The sequence below is a fragment of the Micropterus salmoides genome, unplaced genomic scaffold, assembly GCF_014851395.1.
Source record: "Micropterus salmoides isolate LMB-PRFRI ecotype aquatic unplaced genomic scaffold, ASM1485139v1 Ms_hic_scaffold_959, whole genome shotgun sequence".
Taxonomy (NCBI): domain Eukaryota; kingdom Metazoa; phylum Chordata; class Actinopteri; order Centrarchiformes; family Centrarchidae; genus Micropterus; species Micropterus salmoides.
In genome coordinates, this window is record NW_024044747.1 from 2,783 (window position 1) to 27,468 (window position 24,686).

The 24,686-nt window shown below is 40.6% G+C and overlaps 1 protein-coding gene, 1 long non-coding RNA gene and 1 other non-coding gene across 3 annotated transcripts; 1 reads left to right on the top strand and 2 right to left on the bottom strand.

Moving 5' to 3' along the window:
• Positions 1-1,717: 1,717 nt before the first annotated feature.
• Positions 1,718-1,799, top strand: trnal-uag. The gene has a single exon. It is a non-coding gene; the product is annotated as a tRNA-Leu (tRNA).
• Positions 1,800-2,487: 688 nt separating this feature from the next.
• Positions 2,488-16,131, bottom strand: LOC119896353 (putative short-chain dehydrogenase/reductase family 42E member 2). The gene is given in 12 exon segments (XM_038709790.1): positions 2,488-2,942; positions 5,597-5,670; positions 5,782-5,845; positions 6,389-6,454; positions 6,737-6,832; positions 6,834-6,875; positions 9,677-9,759; positions 10,721-10,796; positions 11,046-11,164; positions 11,461-11,518; positions 12,774-12,869; positions 14,166-16,131. Coding segments are annotated over 12 exon segments (1,452 nt in total). The 5' UTR covers positions 14,595-16,131; the 3' UTR covers positions 2,488-2,693.
• A 4,293-nt stretch (positions 16,132-20,424) lies between these two features.
• On the bottom strand, positions 20,425-22,876 carry LOC119896354. The gene is made up of 3 exons (XR_005443206.1): positions 22,789-22,876; positions 21,225-21,270; positions 20,425-20,852 (listed from the first exon to the last, which is right to left on the bottom strand). It is a non-coding gene; the product is annotated as an uncharacterized LOC119896354 (long non-coding RNA).
• Between the last annotated feature and the right edge of the window lie 1,810 nt (positions 22,877-24,686).

Below are 24,686 nucleotides of genomic sequence, written 5' to 3' on the forward strand. Positions count from 1 at the left end.
CTCTATCCAAAGCAGAGCTCATGAAGAAATGGTTCCCCCACACAGAGTCTCAACTCCCCTGGTTCCCTCCAGTCTTACTGCCACTTTGTTGGCGACATTACAGAACACATGAAGCAACGGCTCACCTGCCCCGAGTCTCCTGCCTACCTGCCACTGGCTGACACCGATCCATCGTTCTCATCCATCTCTCCCCTCAAACTTTATGACAACATCACTTTACTACCTGCAATACACTATATGTCTGCAGCACATTTTTCAAATGCTAACACGCTGTGTCCAAAACAGTTAAAACACATTCACAACAGAATGATTGCAAATATCCTGCTTCTGCTGCAGTAACCAGACTGAAATATATAGACAAAGACCACGCCTGCGAATATGTAGATTTAAGATGTTTTGCTTGTAATGGAGCTGAGATGGGATTGTACGAAAATCTGTGCCGATGGATGCGTGAGTGAAGAGCAGACCGGGCTCTGCTGGCGAGAAGGTGTGCGGGAACCGGTGGAGTCGAGACTCTGAGTGGGGGAGCCGTCTCTTAGTCGGCGGACGTGTGGAAATTCCTGGTTCCTGTATGCAGACATAGAGAGAGAAGGGAGCAGGGGGAGAGAGATAAAAAAAGGGATTTGGGTGGGACGGATGAGAAAGCTGAATCAAGGGGAGGTGAAAGGAAAAGGTGTGCAAATAGGAAAAAGTGTAATCTCTCCCACTGTAAACTGCATGTCTTCGGAATGTGGGAAGAAACCCCAGAGTAAATCCACGCAGACACAGGGAGAACATGTAAATTTTACACAGAAATCAGGTTCAAACCCAGAACCTTTTTGCTGTGCAGTAGCACCACTAAACTATGCACCACCGTGCATCCTATGACATGTCTTCATTCAAATGTGCTGTCTTTATCCAGTAAAATCTCTGTAGCACCTTATGGCTTGATCATCCTGGAGAAGAATCGCTTGATCCTCTTCAGCCACTTCTTACGGCATTTGATTTCAACAAAGTGTGTGTTTCCTTTATCATTGTTTGTGTTGCTCTCATATGAATAAGAAAGTATTGATACTACACTTTAATATTTTAAACATTAAATACATTTTAATACATGAAAAAAAACTGCCGGCGCGAGCAGGACGCTGATACAGTAGCTCCGTACGTGTCGTATTGTTTATAATACTTTAAGTGTGTTGTTTTTTTGTTTTTGTTTTAAAAAATATTTTAAACTTTAACGTTTACACTAGCTGTGTAAAACTTTATATATCCTATGGATACAATTACTTTTTACGGACAACATAGCAGTGGACAACTTGTTTATTCAAGGGACTGGACGACGCCCACCACCGTCTGCACAACACCTTCATCGGAGAGGTGTTTAGTGGCAGACTGCTGTCCTAGCCCAGCTCCACCAACAGACTTAAAAACTCTTTCGTCCCCCAGGCCCTCAGACTGTACAACAGCTCCTACGGCAGGGAGGACAATAGACAAAAGAACAATTTCTACCTCCATCTGCACTCCTTTTTGGACTGTTTACTGTTTTTGCACTGTTTTACTGTGTTTAAGTTATTTTAATTCTATTTTAATATAGGTTTAATGTATGTATGTTTCGTATGCTGCTGGATATTTGAATTTCCCTCGGGATAAATAAAGTATATATCTGTTCAACTATCTACACGAGTAAAACATCATCAGTCGTGTTATTTTATTGTAGATTGATCGCGTGCGTTGCAGTGGTAGCGTGGCCGAGTGGTCTAAGGCGCTGGATTTAGGCTCCAGTCATTTCGATGGCGTGGGTTCGAATCCCACCGCTGCCAGACTCCTTTAACTTTTGCGGATCTGTCCTGACTCCTAACGCAATCACACTCCGAGTCAGCTGACACAGTACTTTGTTACGTGACATTTCACATACACGCGTGCATGGCTAATACGGCTCTGCTGACACAGATTACTGCATTTGGCTGGAGCAGTCTTTCGCAGTGCAAGTGCGCCCTCTTGTGGCAGCCCGCATGTCAAAAACACCAGCTGTCTTTTTGATAACACATAATTTATTCATATACATATAGATGGATTTTCAACTACAAATAATGCTCTCAAGTAGAGGAAAGAGGTAACGTATAAATGAATGTGCTTATTGTAGATATAAAATGATCATTGGCATTCACTGTTAATTATTTTATTTCTAAAAGTGTACAAAATTACTAGGATGTGTAAATCACAACAAATCTTTATCAACTGGAGCATGCTTTAAATACAATCAATTTAAAATTGTAATATTTGTAATACAAAGATGGATATTTTGTCATTTTAATGAAATCATAGCAACTTCAAACTGGAGAGAAATTCAGAACATTCACACAGCTCAGCTTTAATACAATAATGCGCAGCCTGGTAGTTTCATCATTTTGCAATCAGACACACATATAGCCTACCAACAACAAAAAGGTGGAGGAAATTACTGTCTCTGACGTTCTGAAGACTTATTTTTAGAGCATAATTTATTGCGCCTGCTGAGTTTCCTTAATAAGTAATGTGGTGCATTTTAGTACTTCATCACTTTGTAAGAAAAAAACTAAGCTGTGAGACCTTTTTGCAACATCGAAGCAAAACAGTTAATTTCCTAACAAATAAGACTTAGTGTCTGATCATAAATAACGCTTGAGATAGCTTATTGTGCAGTTGTCCATCCACTATTTTCCAGTGAGTATTGTTTAGTTCTGACAGAGTGCACAGCATAGCATCATTAGCACCAGGCTGAGACCCAGCAGCAGCAGTAGGACCAGGTGTCGGGGCAGCTGGGAGGTCCAGGAGAGGTTGAAAGGAGGCAAGCTGGAGCGAGGCTTTCTGGACTTCAGGTACTGCTCCACAGAGTCCGAGAGACTGTAGTGCTTCGGACAGTAACCCAGCTCTCGACGGGCCTTGTCGATCTTGAAGGTGTGGCTCACAGCTATGCTCCTCACCTTGAAGTGGAAGTCAGGGCATTTGTGTTAAATATGTGGTCCACAAAATGTTCTCATCAAGACAGAAATCATCTGCAGAAGCTCCTCCTGCAGAGAAGCCCAGACCAGGTTAAAGGTCATACTGCCAAGCTAATGGTTCAGATTAACCCCAATTCGGCAAACTTGGTTTTACATTCTGATAGCCTGTGAGTAATGGCTGCCTCCGGTTACTGCATCTTCTTACAGCCTTGGGGTAAGGTGTCTGCATGTGAAGTACACACAGTGATAGACCGACACCAGATAAGAGTTCAGCCCGACGCCAGTGGGACAAGATTTCTTTCAAGCTCTTTTTCAGTTTTCCTTCCTTTCACATGAGCCAGTTCTTCTTCTCTTATGACGTAAAAGTGCTTCAATCAGCACACACACCTGTTACAAAAGATCTTTAAAGCTCTACTGTACGACTATGCCAGGTTGTTGTAAATTGATCAACCAGGATTTCATCATTGTACACAGTGGTCAACAATACTCACATTTAAATGATGCTGAAATGGTACTAATGGGCCCAAAGTGTGCCAAGAAAATATCCCCCACACCCTTACACCACCACCACCAGCACTGAACCGTAGACACAAGGCAGAATGGATCCATGTCTTCATGTTGTTTATGCCAAATTCTGACCCTACCATCTGAATGTGACAGCTGAAATTGAGACTCATCAGACCAGGCAATGTTTTTCCAATCTTCTGTTGTCAAAGGTCTTCTGCTGCTGTAGCCTATCTGCTTCAAGGTTCAACGTGTTATGCGTTCAGAGATGGTATTCTGCATACCTTGGTTGTAACAAGTTATTTGAGTTACTGTTGCCTTTCGGTCTTGAACCTCCTCCTCTCCTCTGACCTCTGATAGCAACAAGGCATTTTCATCCACACAGCTGCTGCTTAATGAATATTTTTTCTCTTTTCTGGACCATTCTCTGTAAACCCTAGAGACAGTTGTGTGTGAAAATACCAGTAGATCAGCAGTTTCTGAAATACTCAGACCAGCCCGTCTGGCCCCAACAATCATGCAACGTTCAAAGCCACTTACATCCCCTTTCTGATGCTCAGTTTGAACGTCAACGAGTTGTCTAGACCACGTCTACGTGTCTAAATGCATTGAGTTGCTGCCATGTTTTTATGTTGCCTCACGTGTACGAATGTTTACCTAACACTGGATAATGAATCCGAGTTCTGCATTGGTTTTTTGTGTGGAAATATAGGCTGGCGTTATACAATATTACATTTAGCTGACGCTTTTATCCAAAGCGACTTACAATTGCTATACATGTCAGAGGTCACACGCCTCTGGAGCAACTAGGGGTTAAGTGTCTTGCTTAGGGACACAATGGTGATGTCTCACAGTGGGAATCGAACCGAGGTCTCCCACACCAAAGGCAAGCATCTTATCTCCGATCTCCCTGACCTGTCTGTGGTACTCTGATTCAAGCCCTTTCAGTCTTACTGAACACATTAAAATAGGCAGAAACAGCTGGTCACTGCAGTTTTTTAGCAAATATCACTTTAACAGGAGTAAATAGTGTATCTGTTGGGTATTATTTTTAGCTGTGGATAAATACACATTTGGTGCTCTCGTGAGTGTTTACAGCAGCAGGATGGTGCATGTGGGTTAAATTGTACTTGACTTGATATATTTGACTGCTTTTTCCTCCACGTGTTTGCAGTTGACGTGGAATTTCTATACGAGTAAAACTCCTCTGCATATCACGCGATGGCTTAACCTGAGAGTCGATCCGACTATGCTCACCATAGCAACAGCCACTGTACTGAGGTCACTTCCTGTAAACCTCATCTTGAACTTCCTGTTCTGACCCACAGCCCGTTTATGTTTTATTCACAGGACAATCATCGATCCCCGGCCAGCAGCTGTCTGACAGAATGAGCTCCAGGTGCAGGCCCACGGGCCCAGCTTTGGTTTCTGCTTCATCACACATTCATGAGGACCTTACAGGCCGTGGCAGAGGCTCCTTAAGATGCATTGTAAAGGCCTCCCCAGGCAGGATTACTGCAAACGGCCCTCATCCTGATACGTTTTTTAATAGTGCTGCAGACAAACAGATTAATATGCCTCCAGTCACTATGAGAACTTTGGGATTTTGTTATTTGCTTAAACTTTTGAATTCATTAAAGGCTCCCTTTGGTTTTCCATAATTCATGCACAAGAGATAGTGTCAGATGATGGTGGAGGAGAGCAGGGGGTTGATAGGAAAATACCCGCCCTAATGAAGTCTGTCTTCACTGTTGCAGGAGAGACTTAAACAAGAATCTACTCATCAGAGAGCAGGTAACCCATACCCAACACATGAGACACATACAGTATTCAGTTAGGTAGGTACATATGGATGCATATGTCCACACACGCTCCACAGTGTTGTAACTTTCAACACTATGGTCACGTCATCATGATCCTTAATGCATCATTGTTCACTCAGGTGTGGGAATGTTAAAAGACCTTTGTGAGGCATTTGAGTTTATAAAAATAAAGCATTTTTCTTTCTTCCAAGTATCAGGCTGTGTCTGTAAGGTATTAAAAAAATATTAAGAACATACTGAACAGAAGGTTCTCCAGAATTCAATTCAAGTTTTAAAAGAGACAGAAGAGGCAGAAAGAAGCATAATTACCTCACTTCTGGTAAAGAGGAGAGGCACTTCTATCACAGGCCTCAGAGCTACGTGCAAATATTCCATCAGGATGGCTGAAAATAGAAGAAAAGCATACACAGTGTTAGTGTTCATAACAACATTTTAAACATATATGATCTAAGAGATATCTAAAAGGTGTACGCATTTTGGAGAAAGAGAGATACCTGCTGAATAGACGAGTGTCACAGGTAGGTTAATCAACGGTCTGCTGTGGGCCAGCTTTTCAAACTGCGTTGGCAACATGAAACAGAGCAAATTCCACTTAAGTTTTGACAAAATGCATTTGAATTAAACTGTAAATATTCTTGAAAGTTTAAAGTAAATGGCAGGAGTTCTTATAGAGTTCTATATTTTTCTTATTGTCAATAAATGGCATGAAAAAAATTAACAATGTGTTTGTCCATCTTTCAATACTTTCTAATTTCCCTAACCTGTCTGTTGCATTCAGCCCATTCGTTCCTACTGAACATGTCAATCTTTAAAAACAGGTCACAAATATATTGTTTTATATATTTATTTCAAAGGGCTACTGTAATTTCTTAGCGAACATTACTCAAACACGTGTAAATAGCTCATTGATATCTTCTTAATAGTTTGGGACAACAATGGAGCTCCGTGACACAGAGGAATAAGATACATCAAGCTTTGGCTTCACAGACAATCCTTGTTAGTAAGACTGATTAAATGTTGGTAGACTGGTGGATTTCCTGAGGTCGGTCTTTTGACAATAAGAAAAATGTAGAATATCACCAGCCTTAACATTTAACTCACCAACGGTGTCAACCACTCAAAGAGATTGACTGAAACGCCATCATTAATGAAATAGGCCTGTCCACTCTGCAATAGAACAAAAAACAATGGGGACACTGTACATTGCCTTTAATTAAACTATGAAGATGAAAAAAGTAGCTAGCACTAACAAGCAAGTGATAACTGTATCCTATCTTTGATCTTAGTTGTGCAGAATGGAAAGGTTGAATAAAAAATGTTACAGCAGAACCTTTAGTTAAATATAACTGATATTCAAGTCATAAATTGGTTACTGATACTGAGAAAGTATGTGTGTGGTTTCAAGTAGTCTGATCACATGGATCTATGGGTGTTGTCTGTTTGACTCACAGCGACACAGCTCCTCTGCAGTGCAAGAGCCTCAGCTGCCAGCGTGTGCGCCAGCACCAGGTTATCTACATGTACCCAGTTCATCCTGGCCCGGGGGGTCCCCAAACCTGAAACTGAACAACCGACGCTCCACATTCACCTGAGTGAGACAGAGAGAGACGAGGGACAATAAGCAGACAGTTTGTTTTGTGGTGAGGGGTTTTTATAAGCCTCACAGGTTGGTGTTCCATCACTTCCTTTTACTCATTTGTGTTTTCTTTGTGTGTTTTTGTAACATTGCCCATCTTGCGTGAAAATTAAATAGAAAACCTCTGACATGCAGGACTGAGAAGTGGGTGTAACGGTTCTGCACACAGAGACGTGGCCTCAAAAGCAGGACTCACGGGCAGAGCAGTTGAAAGTCGTTAACTCTGGAAGAAGTTCAAGGCAGAGTTTGAAAACAGATAAGCAGACAGTGAGGGTAAACCAAGCAGGCTAGAGGCAGGCGGGGGGAACGACCTGGCAAGAGACTGGAGGAATGCTCTCTGCCACATGCAGAGGAGCTAATGAGGGAATGGGGAAAGTGTGATTGGGAATGGTGGGAAAACACTGAACACACGCCTCAGCGGTAACTACAGGGCAGGTGAGGAATGGCAGGTATCTGAAATGACAGGAGAGGTTAATGACTGGAAAAACAGGAAAATGAGCAAAAATGGGAAATTAATTACTAGAGGTCCAAAAAACAATATCACTCAGGGTTGTTTGTTGTTAGCATAGCTTTTCAGCAGCTGAATCCGAAAATTACATGTAGATAGACTGCATTATAGTTGTATCTGCTGCTGTATTTGTACGTATAAATTGTGAAACAATAGCTTTATAACATGGAACTGCTCTATATGTTATATAGATATTGTTACATTATCTGTAAAGGCACTTGTGTCATGTTTCATGTATTTGGGTTCCTTTGTTAAATGGACAAAATGAGAAGACAGACATTTAGCTGAGCCGTGCTGAAAGAAAAGGATACCAAAGTCAAAGACAAAACTTAATGCATGGAAAGTTGGCAAAAATTAACCAAAATCAACCTTGCTACAAAGGATTTTAAACAGTTTTATTAGTGTACTTCAGTAAACTGAAACTAATGGTCTTATGGTATGTGAATGATTTAGACTTATAGAAGTATTTGTAGTTTTTATGCAAAACATATTTGAACATACTACATTTGTACAAATATAGTATCTAATACATAGCATAATGTGTAAGGCAACCTACAATATATAGTACATAAGAAGTCAACCATCTGTCCCACCTGGCCGATAGATAACCAACCACATCTGGCCCTTCAGCAGGCTGCACTGCTACCTCGTAGAGGACACAGGGGAGGAAAAGGTAGCTGTAACTGGATGCCTGGAGAGCTCTATCAATAATGTAAACTCTTCAGGCAGAAACACCAGGGAGGCTTCAGACACTGCAAGATGTATATTTTTTCCAGTGCCAACATGAAAAGGAATTCATGTTTATGATATGACAATATACACCAGTGGTCGGCAATAGATGGCCTGTGGGCCAAAGCTGGCCTGCCAGCAATAATATCTGGCCAGATTACTTTGATAGTGACAAAAAAAAAAAAGATAGCACTGGTGCTGAAACAGATCTCAGTCATGACAGCAAAAGTTACTCACATAATCACTTCCTCTTAAGTGATTGGGCCTACAAAATAAAAGCGCAAGAACATATTTGCAGCAGTGCTTTGTGTCGTGTTTAATTGAGAGCTGTTACTTTCAAAAGTTCTGAAGTAAATTCAAAAGAGACTCTGGCTTGACACACATCTGAAAAAGCCGAAAAAGTCGTGAGGACACAAAAGTAAGTATCCATAGTTTGATGTGGACCAATCACCGGGATGTACATACTCCTGCACATGCTTAATAGTGATATGTAATACAATCTCTTCAAAATCTATCTGTTGAAAAAGGAAGAAAAAAAAATACTAGCAGCAAGTGAGGATTGAACACACCACACTGGAGTCCTGTGCACTACCAACTGAGCTAATCACATGCAGAAAACATTATATGCATATAAATAGCCAATAGACGATGTTCTGGCTCGCCATCTAATGGCTTGAAAAGAAAAACTGGTCAGATGTCAGACTTATTTGCTGAGCCCTGATACACACCGATCAGCAGTGCTTTGAAGTGGAAAAAATAGGTTCCAGTACTCCCCATTCACAGGTTGGCGTGTGTATCAGCCGGTAGGTAGGTAGGTGGTACGTGTCAAAGTAACATGCACATGAATGGCAGGACCTAAGGTTTCCCAGCACAACATTGACCAAAGCATCACACTGCCTCTGCCGTTTCACCATCTTCCCATAGTGCATCCTGGTGCTGTGTGCTCCACAGGTAAGCGACGCACACACACCACCATCCACGTGATTCATCAGACCATGCCACATTCTTCCACTGCCCTGTGGTTGAGTTCTGATGCTCCCATTTTAGGCGTTTTCAGCAGTGAACTGGGGTCAGCATGGGCACCCTGACTGGTCTGCGGCTACGCAGCCCCATGTACAACAAACTGCAATGCACTGTGTGTTCTGACCCCTTTTTATCAGAACCAGCATCAACATTTTCAGCAATTTGACCTATAGTAGCTCATCTGTTGGATTGGACCACAAGAGCCAGCCTTTGCTCCCCACGTGCATCAATGACCCTGTCACCACTTCACTCTTTTTCCTTCCTTGGCCAACACAATTTTGCCCCTGTCAAAGTCGCTCAAAACCTTATTCTTGTCCATCTTCCCTGCTTCTAACAAATCACTTTTGAGGACAAAATGTTCACTTGCTGCCTAATATATCCCACCCACTGAAAGGTGCCATGGTCACGAGATAATCAGAGTTAATCACTTCCTGTCAGTGGTCATAATGTTATGGCTGACCGGTGTATATCCGCTTTGTTTGTGTTGACTCACCACCACTCTGTGAAGGTGTCTCCTCTCCTCTGGTCCATAGATGCCACAGGGTCGCAGGACGCAGGTCCGAAGCAGGCCTCCGCCTTCACAAGAGAGGATTTCAACCTTCACTGAATATATGCATGTATGTGTTTTTCAGGAAAAAACTTTGACAGTGGTCACCATTAGCATACTGATATTTCTAGCAAAGAAAGGTTTGTGTATCATGTATATACGTTTATCAGCTAACTAATATATAAAAGTTCTTTTGTGTCCAATTCATCTTTGAGGTGCAGTGGTGAAAGAAGTAGATCTTTTACTTAGGTAAAAGTACAAACACTACAGATATATAATAACGAGTAAAAGTCCTGCTTTCCATCCTGCTTAAGTAGAAGAATTATCAGCTAAATATACTTGAGTTTTCAAAAGTAAAACCTACCCTTCCACAGACCAGTGGCCTCTGTGACTGAAATATGATGATATATTACAGAAGAAGATAGTTAACGATGATGATGATCCGGGAGAGATGGGATAATGTGTTTGTTCTTTGAATTTTGCATTTAAATGCAAACATCTGAGAAGTTTGAAGGGACATTTCTGCTTTTTCATACAGGGTCACTGGCCAAAAAGGCTAGAAAGCGGTGGTTTACTCTTTTTACAATGTGTTGTATAGTAAGTCTATCATAAGCGTTTGTTTTTTACATAGCAACTGTACTTGCCAAATTAATCTAGTAAAGTAAAGCCAAATGAAGTGCAGTAGAAGTAAAAAGTCAAAATTGTACTTAAGTACTTTGGTAGATACATGACCTTTAACTTGCAGTGTATCATGAACCTGTAGCTCTAAGCTTAATGTATAAGGTGGTCGTCACTGATAGGGTCACTGAAGGAGGGAATGGGAGGCTTCATATCTGTTAATATAAACAATGTAGAGGAACTAGAAACCCTCAACAATTACCATTCCCACTAAAATCGGGACATATAACAATATCTCCCAAAATAATCACAATGTGAAATTCTTAGATATATCGTTCAGCCCTGTCATTACACACACTGTTTGTTTCACACCTTTCAGGGAGCATCCGTTGGCAGAGAGGACCATCTGCTCTGCAATCGCTTTAGTTCTGGAGTAGTGGTCGATGTGCTGCAAAAGAAAGAAACATAAATGCATTGTATTGCCCTCTCGAGTGTTGAAAAAGTTCTTATTGATGGCAAACGTATGGGATATTTACAAATCTTGGTGTTTTGTTGGGTTCTTCATTCTAATTTTTGGTGATACATGGGCGGATGGGACATTTATAGGAATTCATGGGTAACATTTCAGTTGATATGGTTTCCCATTGTAGGTTGGCAATAGTCATACTTCAGTTTGATTAAAAAAAGCTTTACTCACTATGTCGGGGGGCACAGACGGCACTGAAGCCTCATCGCCCTCTTCAATTGGTTTCCCAGTAAACACCACATTGATGGTGCTGGTGTACACCAGCCTGGGGATGCTTCTCTCCTTACACACTGAAGACAGCACATCACACAGCAAAGTTATCAGACTACCAGGGTGTTTTATGGGGGTGTAAAGATTAAAAATAAATTTGCAGACATTGTATGACAAATGTGCATATTCTTTCTTTATTTTTTTTTGCTATGAGCAATGAAGATTTTAATTAAAAACACACAATAAAGTGAAAAAAGCCCTTTTACTATTATTTATAATTATTTCCAGATATTAAATGATATGAGCATAATTCATTAAATTGATTCATCACAGGGTTGCTTGATGAGTATGACAAATAAGATACATGTATCCTTACCGTTTATGACATTATTGGTCCCTCCAACATTGATTGACTCCACTTGCTCTTTCCTCAGCTAGCAGACAGAAAGAAATACAGAACATCTTACATTTAGCTGACACTTTTTTTGAAAGCTACATTATGTCAGATGTTGCATGCTTTAAGTTAAGTGTCTTGCTCAGGGACACATTGGTGGATGTGCCACAATGGGAATTGAACCCAGGTCTCTCACACCAAAGGCAAGTGTCTTATCCACTGCCCTATTGCCAACGAATAGCGAGACCACTTGCTCTCTCTTAACACGTGAACAAACCAGCCACCAAAACAAATTCTAATTGTGGTAAAGTGTCTTTGGTTTAATTAGCGTTATTGGTGGAGCACTGATGGTTGAGCACTGATGGTTAGAACAGTTTTGTCCCGGTCTAACTGTACTTACACTTTTTGAACAAAACAGAAACATTCAGTGACAAAAGTCAGCCTTAGAGGGGAACTCCACCGATTTTACAGATCAAGGTCTGTTTACAGGTGCTGGGGAGTAGTCTACTATATGTGAAAAAAGTTGTATTAAACCTTTTGTAGCTCCAGAGGGAGCTGCGTAAAATCTGATGAAGTGCCTCAAGTGATGTCACTTAAGTCGACATTGATTGGTGCTGAAGACCACAAGTTTGAAAGTAAAATAAATCTGGGAAAATAAATTGTTGGAAAGAAGTGAGCTTACCAGATCTATATGTAGCCCGCTCCTCATCTCTGTGTGAGGTTATAGCAGCCCGAGGCTACATTAGCCGCTACTAGCATAAAACACACGTATCGGCAAAAGAAATATCAGCGGCCAATGTGCAGTGTGGGTAATGTAGGCGGCAGGTTTTGACAAGGAAGAAGAATGTGTGTAATAAAAACTGTCTATCGTGAGTCTGACAATGCTATAGGAGTGCTATGCTAATGCTAATGCAATGCTAAATCATTGAATAGCTAACAGAACAACATTTGCTCTTATCTATAAAATAAAATAAATAGACCATTTGTATTTGTATTCATCTTCAATTCTAACAAGGAATTCTGGTACTTATCAAACTAGTTCTGCTGAATAGCTTCAACTAACTCTTACATTATTATTATTGAGCTCAGAAAGTCTCATTTATGGTGCTTCAGGCCTGCAGAAGATTATGAGTAGTACATAGTTAATCGTAAATTAAATAAAGGCATGAAACTTTCAGCTCTTCGTTATTCTATGAAACATCCCCACTACATACAGTCTCTGTTTGTCTCTGGCTTTTGATTGAATGGTTAAGTAGTGATGCTAAGACGCTGGAGAGGACATGAAGGGAAGTTACCTGTTCTGGTCCGGTCATGCCGTAAGACGCTGTGTGGAATATACAGTCAACTCCTTCACACACCTTATGGAGGGATGAATAGTCCCGGATGTCACTCTGTAAGAGAAAGGGAGGCATGATTATCCTCAATTAACTAATGCCAACTCAGAGGATTAGCTGCGTCCATAAGAGAAGACAGAACTGCTTTTCATCACCTCGCTTTGTTATTATCAATAGTACATTTACTGTGTATTCTCAACACATGTTGACAAGTTGTGAGCATTGCAAATTCAGTGACAGAGTACATGTGGCAGTGTGAGTCAATAACTATCGCATGAAAGGACAGTTGTAATTAAGGTAAGTGTGCCATCAGTCCCGCAGGTGAAACCTGAATCATGTCTCCACCCTCTCTGACCCAGTCAGCAGCTGGCGCTCTGAGGCAGATCACTCATCTGTGTCTGTTTCCAGCCAGCACGCAGATTAACCAGAGAGGCACACTGATGCTGGCTGAAGAAGGAAATAGTGGATTGAAAGTCTACACGGAGCAGTTTAAGTTAGAAGAAAAACACATACTGTGTATTTAATGCTGTCTATAACCCAAGTAAGTGAGGCTTTTACTGCAAGAGGGCAGACATTAAAAACCAAGAAACAATATTTTTTCTCATTCAATGTGAGACAATAAATGTGAGGTCCCACCTGTGTCACTGTCGTAGCAGTGCTTTGAGTTTGAGTTGTGTTTACTTAGAGGTTAAAATCTAAAAATAAGATAGAAATAACAATGAATGTGCAGGTAGAGAAAAAAAAGCCCAGAGCTAATTAATATAAAACACATTTGCATTAAACATATATATGTTGTGACAAGATTATAAACCATTTTTTGTCTTTTCAAAATGTTCGCTACTTTAAGACAGATGTAATTTCTTGCCATTTTTATCAGATCCTGTTCCTTTTCACAAACTATGTGAGGGTGAATGTAATTAATATTTCTGCCACATTCTACATCAGTCTGACTGGTAGTTAAGAGGGAGATGATTTTTAAAGCTTTCTCATACAAATTCAAAATTGTAAAACAATTAATAATTATAAAAATTTGATTCAGCCACCCAACCATGTGACAGGTATTATGTCTAAAATATGAGGACCTATAGACTGCTTTTTGTATTGAATGGATTAAAATGTCTATTCTAAAATTTAAAAATAAATCGTAATGAGGGGACAGTGTGTTTTGGGGTAAAATGCCAGAAACAAAGAAACAGTATGTATGGATGAATAATCATTGCAAGTTGATAGTGCTGTGTGTCATTTTGGATTTGGAAAAATAGAGAACTGATATAACAACAAACGTTCAAACATTCAAACAAAGGTATCAGTTTGTTTCAGAACAGAGTCAGCTCCCTCTCCACTGTCCTGTACCTGATAGAAGATGCCTCCATCAGGGATATCGCAGGGAGGCTTGTTCATGTCCAGAAGGATCACTGACATTCCCTGGCTGGCCAGCTCTTTTCCCAACCTCAACCCTAAGTATCCCCCTCCTCCTGTCACCACCACCTTCCCTGTGGAGACACCGCGGGCCGGTGCTGCCTCCTCTCCCAGTCTGGAGGCCGCACTACCTGGGTTGCTGTAGCTGGTCGCCACGGATCTATTTACCCTATGGCAGATGGCCTCGGTCGGGCTGGAGGCGATGGCCGGAGCTGGGTGGCTGACCCATGGCTGGTGGGGGAGGTTGCGCATGTGGTGTCCACTGGCCTGCAGGTGACAAAGTGGGGCACTGTGGCGGGGACGCTGCTTCACCTGGCACAGTGTGCCTCCACTCTCACTCATGTTGGGACCACACAGCTCCATAGATGTCCAGAACTGTGGGGAAACATTGGTTATTCATTGATTTAGTATAAACGTTGCATAACTGTTGGTGTAAACTGACCCAAAACCCTTTTTTTTTTGTAACATTGGTGGTTGTGACAGGATCTTAGAGCAACTGGGACCGTACATCTTATTATTGATTTAGGCTTGTGTAAACTTGCTGTTTACCCTTCCACCTAGCAAAATCTAGCTGTTGTTCTCTATTACTATTGCATTTTTTAGAAAGAATATGTCCTCCCCCCTCATATTTATACATTTCTGTCCACTGTCTGCCTTTTTCATGCCCTCTGCGACTTTATTTCTAAAAATCTCCCACAAGGAGAAAGCTGACAGCTTTGATTGTCCCCACCAATGGTGACATGAAATAGCCGCCCTTGACCAGGTATATTTGGGGTCTCCACTAGAATTCCAAATATAATCCAATGCATCTGAACTATGTTTGGCTGCATGGCATGAGTTTGTGATGACTGACTGCTGCTTGATATGGGGTTAAATTGAGAAAACTGTAGAAAATGCTGAAATAGACAGAATGCCAGCATGCATTTGGTATATCCTATATTCATTTTCATCTTTTCATTTACATTACACAGTTTAAAGGATTTTGTCAGTTGTGCAGACCCACAATAAACCTGCAGAATTCCTTCCTATGTGTTAAATTAGACTTCATGGTAACAGCCTGATGGTCATTGATGTCAACATTTTAATAGGCTTATAGACCTATACTTATATTTCGCCTCATCCTCATGAAGTAATTCAAAATGACTGAACATACAAAAATCAACAATAAGCTAAAAGTGCTTACAACTGTGAAGAAATGTTTCACAGTTTCAGTTTGTTATCAGTCAGAAATCGCAAATATATCCATCCTATAACTTCTGACCTATAGAGGCTACATGTCATATTAAAACATTTGCTGTATTCTTCTCCAAAACGAACCAGCGAATTAATAACCATATTAATAAACTTACCTTAATGCTTGTTTCGACCTCGCACAATCATACACGTGCCAGACGGCTCATGAAATAATCCAATCGATACCTTCCCTTTGCTTTCGTGGTCCTTCCCGATGCGTCACCTCTTTCACCTGTCAGTCACCTGCACCTTGGGGCTCTCCTACCGTAATGTTGCGACGCAGCGCGCTGCCCCGCGGATTGAGGATCACGTTTCCAGCAGCGTAATGTGGACAAGGAGCATTCTCTCCTGTCCTCTCTGGATGCCAAAGGGCCCTTCTTTTGGAAACAGAAAAAAAAAACCCATTTCAAATCAATATATGGTGTGACCAACTTTTGCCAGCACGTATTCTTCTAGGTAGGCTACACTTGCACAAACTTTTTGAAGCACCTTAGCAACAGGTAGATTGGTCCTGTCCAAGGCCTAATCTAAAGCACTTGCAGTCAGCCCTAGTTACAGTATGTTGCTACAGGGTATGCAGGCTGTAATCTAAAGTATTGATAGAGACCCATTTTCAGGACCATATTGTTACAATGTGTGTTAATATAGCCTAGATGTTTGATTTCGTTCCCAGCTCTAGCAGTCATTTTCCAAAAAATAAATAGCCTGCTGTGTAAAAAAACAAAGGTATGTCAATCATACCAAGTTAATGTTGGTACACATAAGCATCTTGATTTTTTATTGATAAAGAACATGAATCCCAAACTACAGTCAATGTAAACATTACACAATGGAGTTGAATCAAAACATTTAAAAACATTTAAATACTAAATCTCTTAACATCTCTCCTTAAAAAAACTCTTAATTAGGCTATAACAATATCTTAATAATCAACTAAAAACACAGAATAAATTGCAAGTTAACATAAAACATAGATCACAATAAACAGCTTGTTTCATTTATTTATGTTGTCATTTTTTTCTTCATTTGGGGGCAGCCATCCACTAGTCCTAGTCAGTGTTTTGGCATATAACTGCAGCAGCTTCACGGGTTATGACAAATTCTTTCCCTTCTGAGGTAATATTCACCTGTGATGCTGTGTGAAGTTTTTATCATGTAAGTAGTGAGCAAATTGTCAAAATTATTATGTTGTATTGTTAAATTTGAACTCATTGCCATTACTTGTGTGGAATATACATCCATCCATCATCAACTGCTTACCCTGTGTACAGAGACGTGGGGGGCTGGAGCCAATACCAGCTGACATCAGGTGCAAGGCTGGGTACACCCTGGACAGGTCACCAGTCCATTGCAGGGCCACACATAGACGAACAACCACTCACACCTAAGGACAATTTAGGGTCCAATGTCCGCATGTCTTTGGATGGTGGGAGGAAGCCGGAGCACCCGGAGAGAACATGCAAACTCCACACAGAAAAGCCGGGGAAACTGGGGTTTGAACCCACGACCTTCATGCTGTGAGGCGACAGTGCTAACCATGTTGCTGTATCAACAGACAACCTGCTTGGGCGTTGTCACTAAGTGGATGAAAATAAAATAAAAATGGAAGGTGTCCTGTTCTTCAGCACCCTTTTGTTGTTTGATTATATACACGTCGACCTAACCCTGCCACAAGACACTGCTTTGACAGTGTCGTGTGATGGCATGTGATATCAGCAGGAGTACACACAGAAACATTTCACATGCAGTAACGTTTTTACTAGTAAATGACACATAGTTTTAACCATGCTAGTGGCTATCTTTTCTGCCTGCCCTTTAGTGTTCAATGTGTAGCATACAGCTCTGAAAAGAGCTCTGCCTCCACTATCTCCCTCTACTCTTCAATGGCTCCTTTCCACCTGTCCTCACTCCACTTGTTATACAGGTGCGGGTCATACAATTAGAATATCATCAAAAAGTTGATTTATTTCAGAAATTCCATTCAAAAAGTGAAACTTGTGTAATGTATACATTCATTCCACACAGACTGATATATTTCAAGTGTTCATTCCTTTTAATTTTGATGATTATAACTGACAACTAATATAACTAATATTATGAAAAGGTTCAATATTGAAGACACCTGGTGCCACACTCTAATCAGCTAATTAACTCAAAACACCTGCAAAGGCCTTTAAATGGTCTCTCAGTCTAGTTCTGTAGGCTACACAATCATGGGGAAGACTGCTGACTTGACAGCTGTCCAAAAGACGACCAAGACACAAAAGGTCATTGCTAAAGAGGCTGGCTGTTCACAGAGCTCTGTGTTCAAGCACATTAATAGAGAGGCAAAGGGACGGAAAAGATGTGGTAGGAAAAAAGTGTACAAGCAATAGGGATAACCGCACCCTGGAGAGGATTGTGAAACAAAACCCATTCAAAAATGTGGGGGAGATTCACAAAGAGTGGACTGCAGCTGGAGTCAGTGCTTCAAGAACCACCACACACAGACGTATGCAAGACATGGGTTTCAGCTGTCGCATTCCTTGTGTCAAGCCACTCTTGAACAAGACACAGCGTCAGAAGCGTCTCGCCTGGACTAAAGACAAAAAGGACTGGACTGCTGCTGAGTGGTCCAAAGTTATATTATCTGATGAAAGTAAATTTTGCATTTTCTTTGGAAATCAAGGTCCCAGAGTCTGGAGGAAGAGAGGAGAGGAACAGAATCCACGTTGCTTGAAGTCCAGTGTAAAGTTTCCACAGTCAGTGATGGTTTGGGGTGCTATGTCATCTGCTGGTGTTGGTCCACTGTGTTTTCTGAGGTCCAAGGTCAACGCAGCCATCTACCAGGAAGTTTTAGAGCACTTCATGCTTCCTGCTGCTGACCAACTTTATGGAGATGCAGATTTCATTTTCCAACAGGACTTGGGACCTGCACACTGTGCCAAAGCTACCAGTACCTGGTTTAAGGACCATAGTATCCCTGTTCTTAATTGGCCAGCAAACTCGCCTGAACTTAACCCTATAGAAAATCTATGGGGTATTGTGAAGAGGAAGATGTGATACGCCAGACCCAACAATGCAGAAGAGCTGAAGGCCACTATCAGAGCAACCTGGGCTCTCTGTTCACTGATGCATGTTAAATATAAAGTGTGTTACTGGTGTTGATGAACACGTGCACTAGTGTTTTTCAATGTAACAGGCTGGAGGATGTACAGAATTTCTCTCAGTCGCCTTTGGAGAACCGGGTCTGTATTTTGATTAGTCACTAAACTATGACACAACAAGGTAATCATTGTGTTACAGTCAAACGACGCTTGCACGGGTATTTTCTGAATATACTCCTTCAATGGCTCCTTCAACCTTGTTTAATAAGGATTTGCATTTACAAATTAAAACGTCGAAATGGTGTTCACTCTTGTGTAAGAAAACATGAGGCCATTACCTAAAACTCAGGCATCAAATGATGCAACTGATGTATCTTTGACATGACAACTTGCCAGATTAACAACAGCAGCAGTCATTTCCTGAGCATAGGGTTTTTGGAGAAGACAGAAATAGCTGCTTCATGTTTTATTTAGCAGACAGCAGACAGACTGCCAAACCTGATCTGAGTTAAATGCACTGCACGTAATTAAAGAAGGAGGGGAAACGTCTTGAGCAGCTGCCAAATGACTGGGGCTCTCGAGTACATTTGGAGATAAAATGCAATTTTTTTTAAAAGGGCTGAATTGTGGGCCTAGTGCACTTTTGTGATGTACTTTCCTTTTTTATCAGAAAGAACATGATGTGTTGATTTAATTTCAGTCTCAAATTGCATTCACTCTCGTGCGGGTTAAACGGCAGCTCTGGCACTGCTGTTGTGCCACAGTAAAGATTGTTTTGTAGAAGCCTGTGTTGTTTTGTGCTTTTTCAGAAGATGTATTTAGTATCACTGGAAGAAGAAAATCTTGGCAGAGTGACTGAATGACAATGAATTTTGTTTAACTAACGCTAATTTCCAAAAATTGTTATGTAATGTGACTTAACTCATTTGAGAAATCAGATACAGACTCCTGGTAGCACTGATGAAGGTGAAAGATGCTGTGTCGTCAGCAAACATTGTTCAGTTCAGTTCATTATTGCCGTGAATATTTCATTCCAACAATGTCACCAAAGCAGTTTGCAAGAAAATCAGAAAGGTTTATAATTACATTGATTCTGTTCTGCAAAGTGCTGCATGCTGGAGACCACATATTTAGCATTGCACTATTGTCGGGTTCACAATGGAGAGTTAAAAAAAAAGAGAAAAGATTAAAGTCGAGGAGTGGAATGACGTGAAATCTTCTTTTTTTTAAGACACGTATTTTTTTCCTCGTCAAACCGGGTGCCTGCATTACCCACAATGCATCTCAGATTGTGAGTATGTGATGCTGGTAGCGGCTAATGTAGCAAGTGACATCACACTTTTTGTCATACCTTGCACAGTTCTGAAAAGGGCTTTATATGCAGTAAAACTGTAAAATTCTCTTTTAATGCAGAGCTTCTGGGTTCTGTTTGATTTAGGTTTCTTAATCAATTTGAGCTTATTTTATTCTTGTATATGACATCAGCCTCTTTGTCCTGGTCCCAATCACCTTCTCCTAACTAACTTCATCACTCTAATCTAATTATTTCAATCAGGAGAGACTTCATTATGAGTGAACAAATATTTCATTGACATGTGCATAATAAAGATGAGACACCGTTGTGATGTTATCATATTTTAAGGTGGTAGGGAAGCCATGAGTAGTATTGGATCTCCCCTGATGAAGACTAGACACTGTTGGCGCAGGGATGGCTGAAGATCTGGATGTGATGAGAAATGGAGTTTGATTGACACCCTTTGCAATGCTTGTGCATTATTGGCCCTGAAAGATCAACACCCACCCTCTCACAAACACACACACAAATCACACTCTTACTGTCCTTCTCCAGAACAACAATGCCTTTTTAGTGTTTCTTCTGGCTTTTTACTGCTTTTTCATGTCATCTGCTCATAAACAAGCAATTTCCATACAACTTTGCTAAAATAGCAAAATAAATAAATTTAAGTGAAATGAGTCCTAACCCACTGCCTTCTTTCCTCTGCTGCTCATTTGTCATTTCAGCACTTGGTGTGATAAAAGGGTTAAGTTACTCTCATTAAACGCTGCCTAGCTCACCCATGAACCAGAGTCATCAGGGAGCCACAACCTTGTCTGACCTGCTGCAGGGTGAGGGGAGGGAGTGCTGTGAAAATGCAGACCTCTCTTGCCTCTGCAACCTTGCCAAGCCCTCCCTCGATGGTGAACGTCACTGTGAGGACTGGAAACAGGATGGGCAGCTCGCTGTGATTAGCCTGCAGCTCCATAAAGTCCCAGTACAGCGGGGAGGGGGGCCTGAGCTATACTGCAATGATCAAAATTACAAGGAGAGCTATGAAACACATGCAAGTCACAATGTAAAGTAGGGCTGCATGTAATTCATATTTGAATTGTCAATTGACCTGATTATTTTCTCGATTAATCCATTAACCGCCTTATCTAGAGAATAATATAGTGAAATACTCCACTGTGATCTCTTCATGTGTTGTTTAGTCCAAACCCAAATAGGCTATATGCAGTTTATATGTAAGACAAAGAAAGCAGTAGCCTTTCTCAATTATCAAAACGTTTGCCAATGATTTTTCAGATCTTTGACTAATTGAATCAGCTCTATAATGTAAAACATTAAATCAACAAATAAACTAAATCAATAATATGCAGGAATGACATTTCCTACTTCTCAGGACTCCAGTAAAAGCAACTTCCACCGGCATGCACCAGCTCTGTGAATAATAAAATAACATAATGATAACACTATATAATAAGCAATACAAAAGCCTGCACAATGATAGCTATTTTGACACAAACAGAGGACGAACACAGAATTGCATCATCAGGAATGAAATGTGTTTTAATACAACATCCTGAAAAATATAAAATCTACCTTTTGAGAGAAAAGGTAATATTACTTTTTTTTAAAGCACAAGAGCCTTGATCTTCAGTCCTGGCCCAATGACCAAAGTGCACCTATGACTGTCTAATCTATCAACTATTAGGCCTACACTGAATTTACCCACAACCAGGGCTAATAGACAAGCTATACTCAGCAAAAAAGAAATGTCCTCTCACTTACAACTGCTTTTATTTTCATCTCAACATGTGTTAGTATTTAGATGAACATAAAAAGATTCAACAATTAAGACATAAACTGAACAAATTTCCACAGACATGTGAGCAACAGAAATGGAAAAATGTGTCCCTAAAAAAAGGGGCGTCAAAATCGAAAGTATCAATCGGTATCTGGTGTGGCCCTGTGGTTCTGTGCAGGTGTTGTTACATGTGGTCTGCCACTGCGAGGACTATCAGCTGTCCTTCCTGTATCCCTGTAGTGCTTTCTTAGCTGTCTCACAGTACAGACATTGCAATTTACTGCCCAGGCAGCATGCCTCCTTGCAGCACGCCTAAGGCACATAAATGAGAAGGGACCCTGCACATCTTTCTTTTGGTGTTTTTTAAAGTCAGTAGAAAGGTTTATTTAGTGTTGTTATTTTTTATAGCTGTGTCCTTAATCGCCTACTGTCAGCATGCTGTTAGGGTCTTAATGGCAATTCCACAGGTGCATGTTTGTTGATTGTTTATGGTTTACTGAATAAGCATGAAAAACATTGTTTACACCCTTTACAGTAAAGTCCTTATGATATTTACAGAATTACCTTTAAAATACAGTGTCCTGAAAAAGGGATGTTTATTTTTTATGCTGAGTTCATATTAAAAGACACCATAATGCCCCCACATAAATTAGAAATCGGGCAGCAGGGGGCACCACACAACAACATTTGAAAATACCATGAGCCTTATAACACTTCAAAGATGGTTTTATTCTCATTGATTCCAGGTTGGACTGTCAAGCTTAATTTAGAGTCAGTACACCATGATAAGTCAAAAACCTGACGCCAGATCAGTTGGTTGCCCACTGCTGAGGCCGCAGAGGTTTTTCATGCTGAGGTTCTGGATATTTCTGAACCATTTAGATAGAAATATGCACAAATGCAGTGAGCAGAGGTTCATGCTCCTTGCGGGCTTCTAGCTACAAAGGAACAAAGGCTGATGGTGGCATGATGAATTCTACGATACTGATAAAAATCTACTTTCATAAAAATGTACAAAAGAAAAAAGACAGAATCACACTGAAACTACAGTGAAACCTGTCTGACAGGACTCTGACGGGTGAGAGCTGTTGAAGGAGCGCTCAATGAGATACAGTGAGGGAGAAACTGCAAAGGAAGACAAAGCAAACCTACATGCACGCTGGATGACAGCGCTGGGAAGGGAGGTTTTCTGAGGTAAAGGAGTCATCCTTTTTCACACAGTGTCATGCTGAAACCAAACCTGTCAGAAAGAGAGAAAAGAGTACAAAAAATTGCACACTGCAGCAGCTTCTTACTGACAACAAAGATACCAAAGACAAACTAAAAATGTATTCTTGAAGGGAGGGGGATCTACCAAGAAATGCAGAAAAATATGACTAATTACCTCTAATCATTAGAAATAAATGCATGCATCATTGCCTGTCACAGCGTGATGTGGGGTGTCCACATCACGCTGTGACAGGCAATGATGCATGTAATGTAATTAAATAATATTTAACTTGTTAAGTGTTCAGTCAAAAAAAATAGAGCAATTACCTAACAGCCTTCAGTGAGAAACAGAAAGTTAAAAGTTAAGTAACCAATATTTTTGTTGAAATTAGTAATTGAAGTGGATTAGTCATCTCATTTCATGCTCATTTTAAGAAGCGGGAGCTCTGAGGTCACACTCCTGGAAGAAAAAAAGGCAGACTGACAAGGATTTTAAGTTAAATCAATTAGCTTGACTTTATGTGTAACCTCCCCAAAATTACTTGTGGAATAAAGTGGGACACTGTGAGAAAGGAAGCTGCACAGTGAGAGGAGATGAGAGGCAAAGCAGTTGATTTAGCAGTTTTTTTAATAAGATAAGATGAAGCTTTAACTGATTTTTGGAGTTTTCTATGATTAGACACTAACTGTGTGTTTTGGACCTCATACATAAAAAAATACTCAAGAGTCAACTCTAGCTGCTCTGTAAAGCTGCACTGAGGCACAGCTAAATGCTAGCATGAGACATGTTCACAATGACAATGCTAACATCCTATACAACATAGTTTAGCATGTTAGCATGCTAACATTAGCTAATTAGCAGTAAACAAAAAGTACAGCTGAGGCTGATGGGATTGTTAGTTTTGCATGTATTTCGTCATGAACCAAAGTTTAAACTTAAATCTGACCTGATGACTATAGTGCCTTAATCTTGAGGAATCACTCAAGGTTCATCCTGAAGAGGATATGAATATGTGCAGCCTGCTAAATTTTATGATAATCCATCCAGTAGCACCATTTCAGTCAAAACCACAAATGTGATCTTGTTGGTGGTGTAAAAGTAAGAGGATCATTAAAGTCTTTATGATTCAGACAGAATTAGCTATTAGCTCCAGACTCTAGGAACCATGAATAGTTGCTGAGATTTTTAAGTTTGACAAAAGTGGTGGGCCTAACGATGAACAGACCGACATTGCCATCCATAACGCCATGCCGCTAGCATGGCTAAAATAACCAGAAAAAGCAAGAGGCTTATGATTAGCATTCCAACACTAGAGGCTGTTGTGGTAGAAATGTGGGAGTCAGAGTTTTATCATATTCATTTACTCTCCTCGTTAACTGTTCCCACTGCTCTGCCACTTGCTCTACAAACACACCACACTGCAAAAGAGATACTGTTAAAGTAAAAATGGCGGTAGTGATTATTATTTTCCCAACAGACAAAGCTAGTGGGAGGTAGTGGGACGTATTGATACAGGTGCGTTGATTCACTGATTAAAGTTAATTAAACCTTTCTCAATGAAAAGCTTTGGTGTTCTGCTGTCTACCTGACCTCCAAATTTAATAAATAAAGAGCAAAAAAGTGCAGCATAAGGGCTGTTTGCACTACAGAAATGAGACAGTAGAGCAGAGACAGAAAAGGAAGTCCTCCTCACTGACCTTCACTCAACCTTAACACAGGGAAGGAAATTACACCCACCAGCCAAACTCTTGACCATGGGTGACAGGCAACTGGCCAGAAATCATTTTAAATTTTCTAAAATATTCTGAAAGCACATCACCTTTTCAGAAATAGTACACTA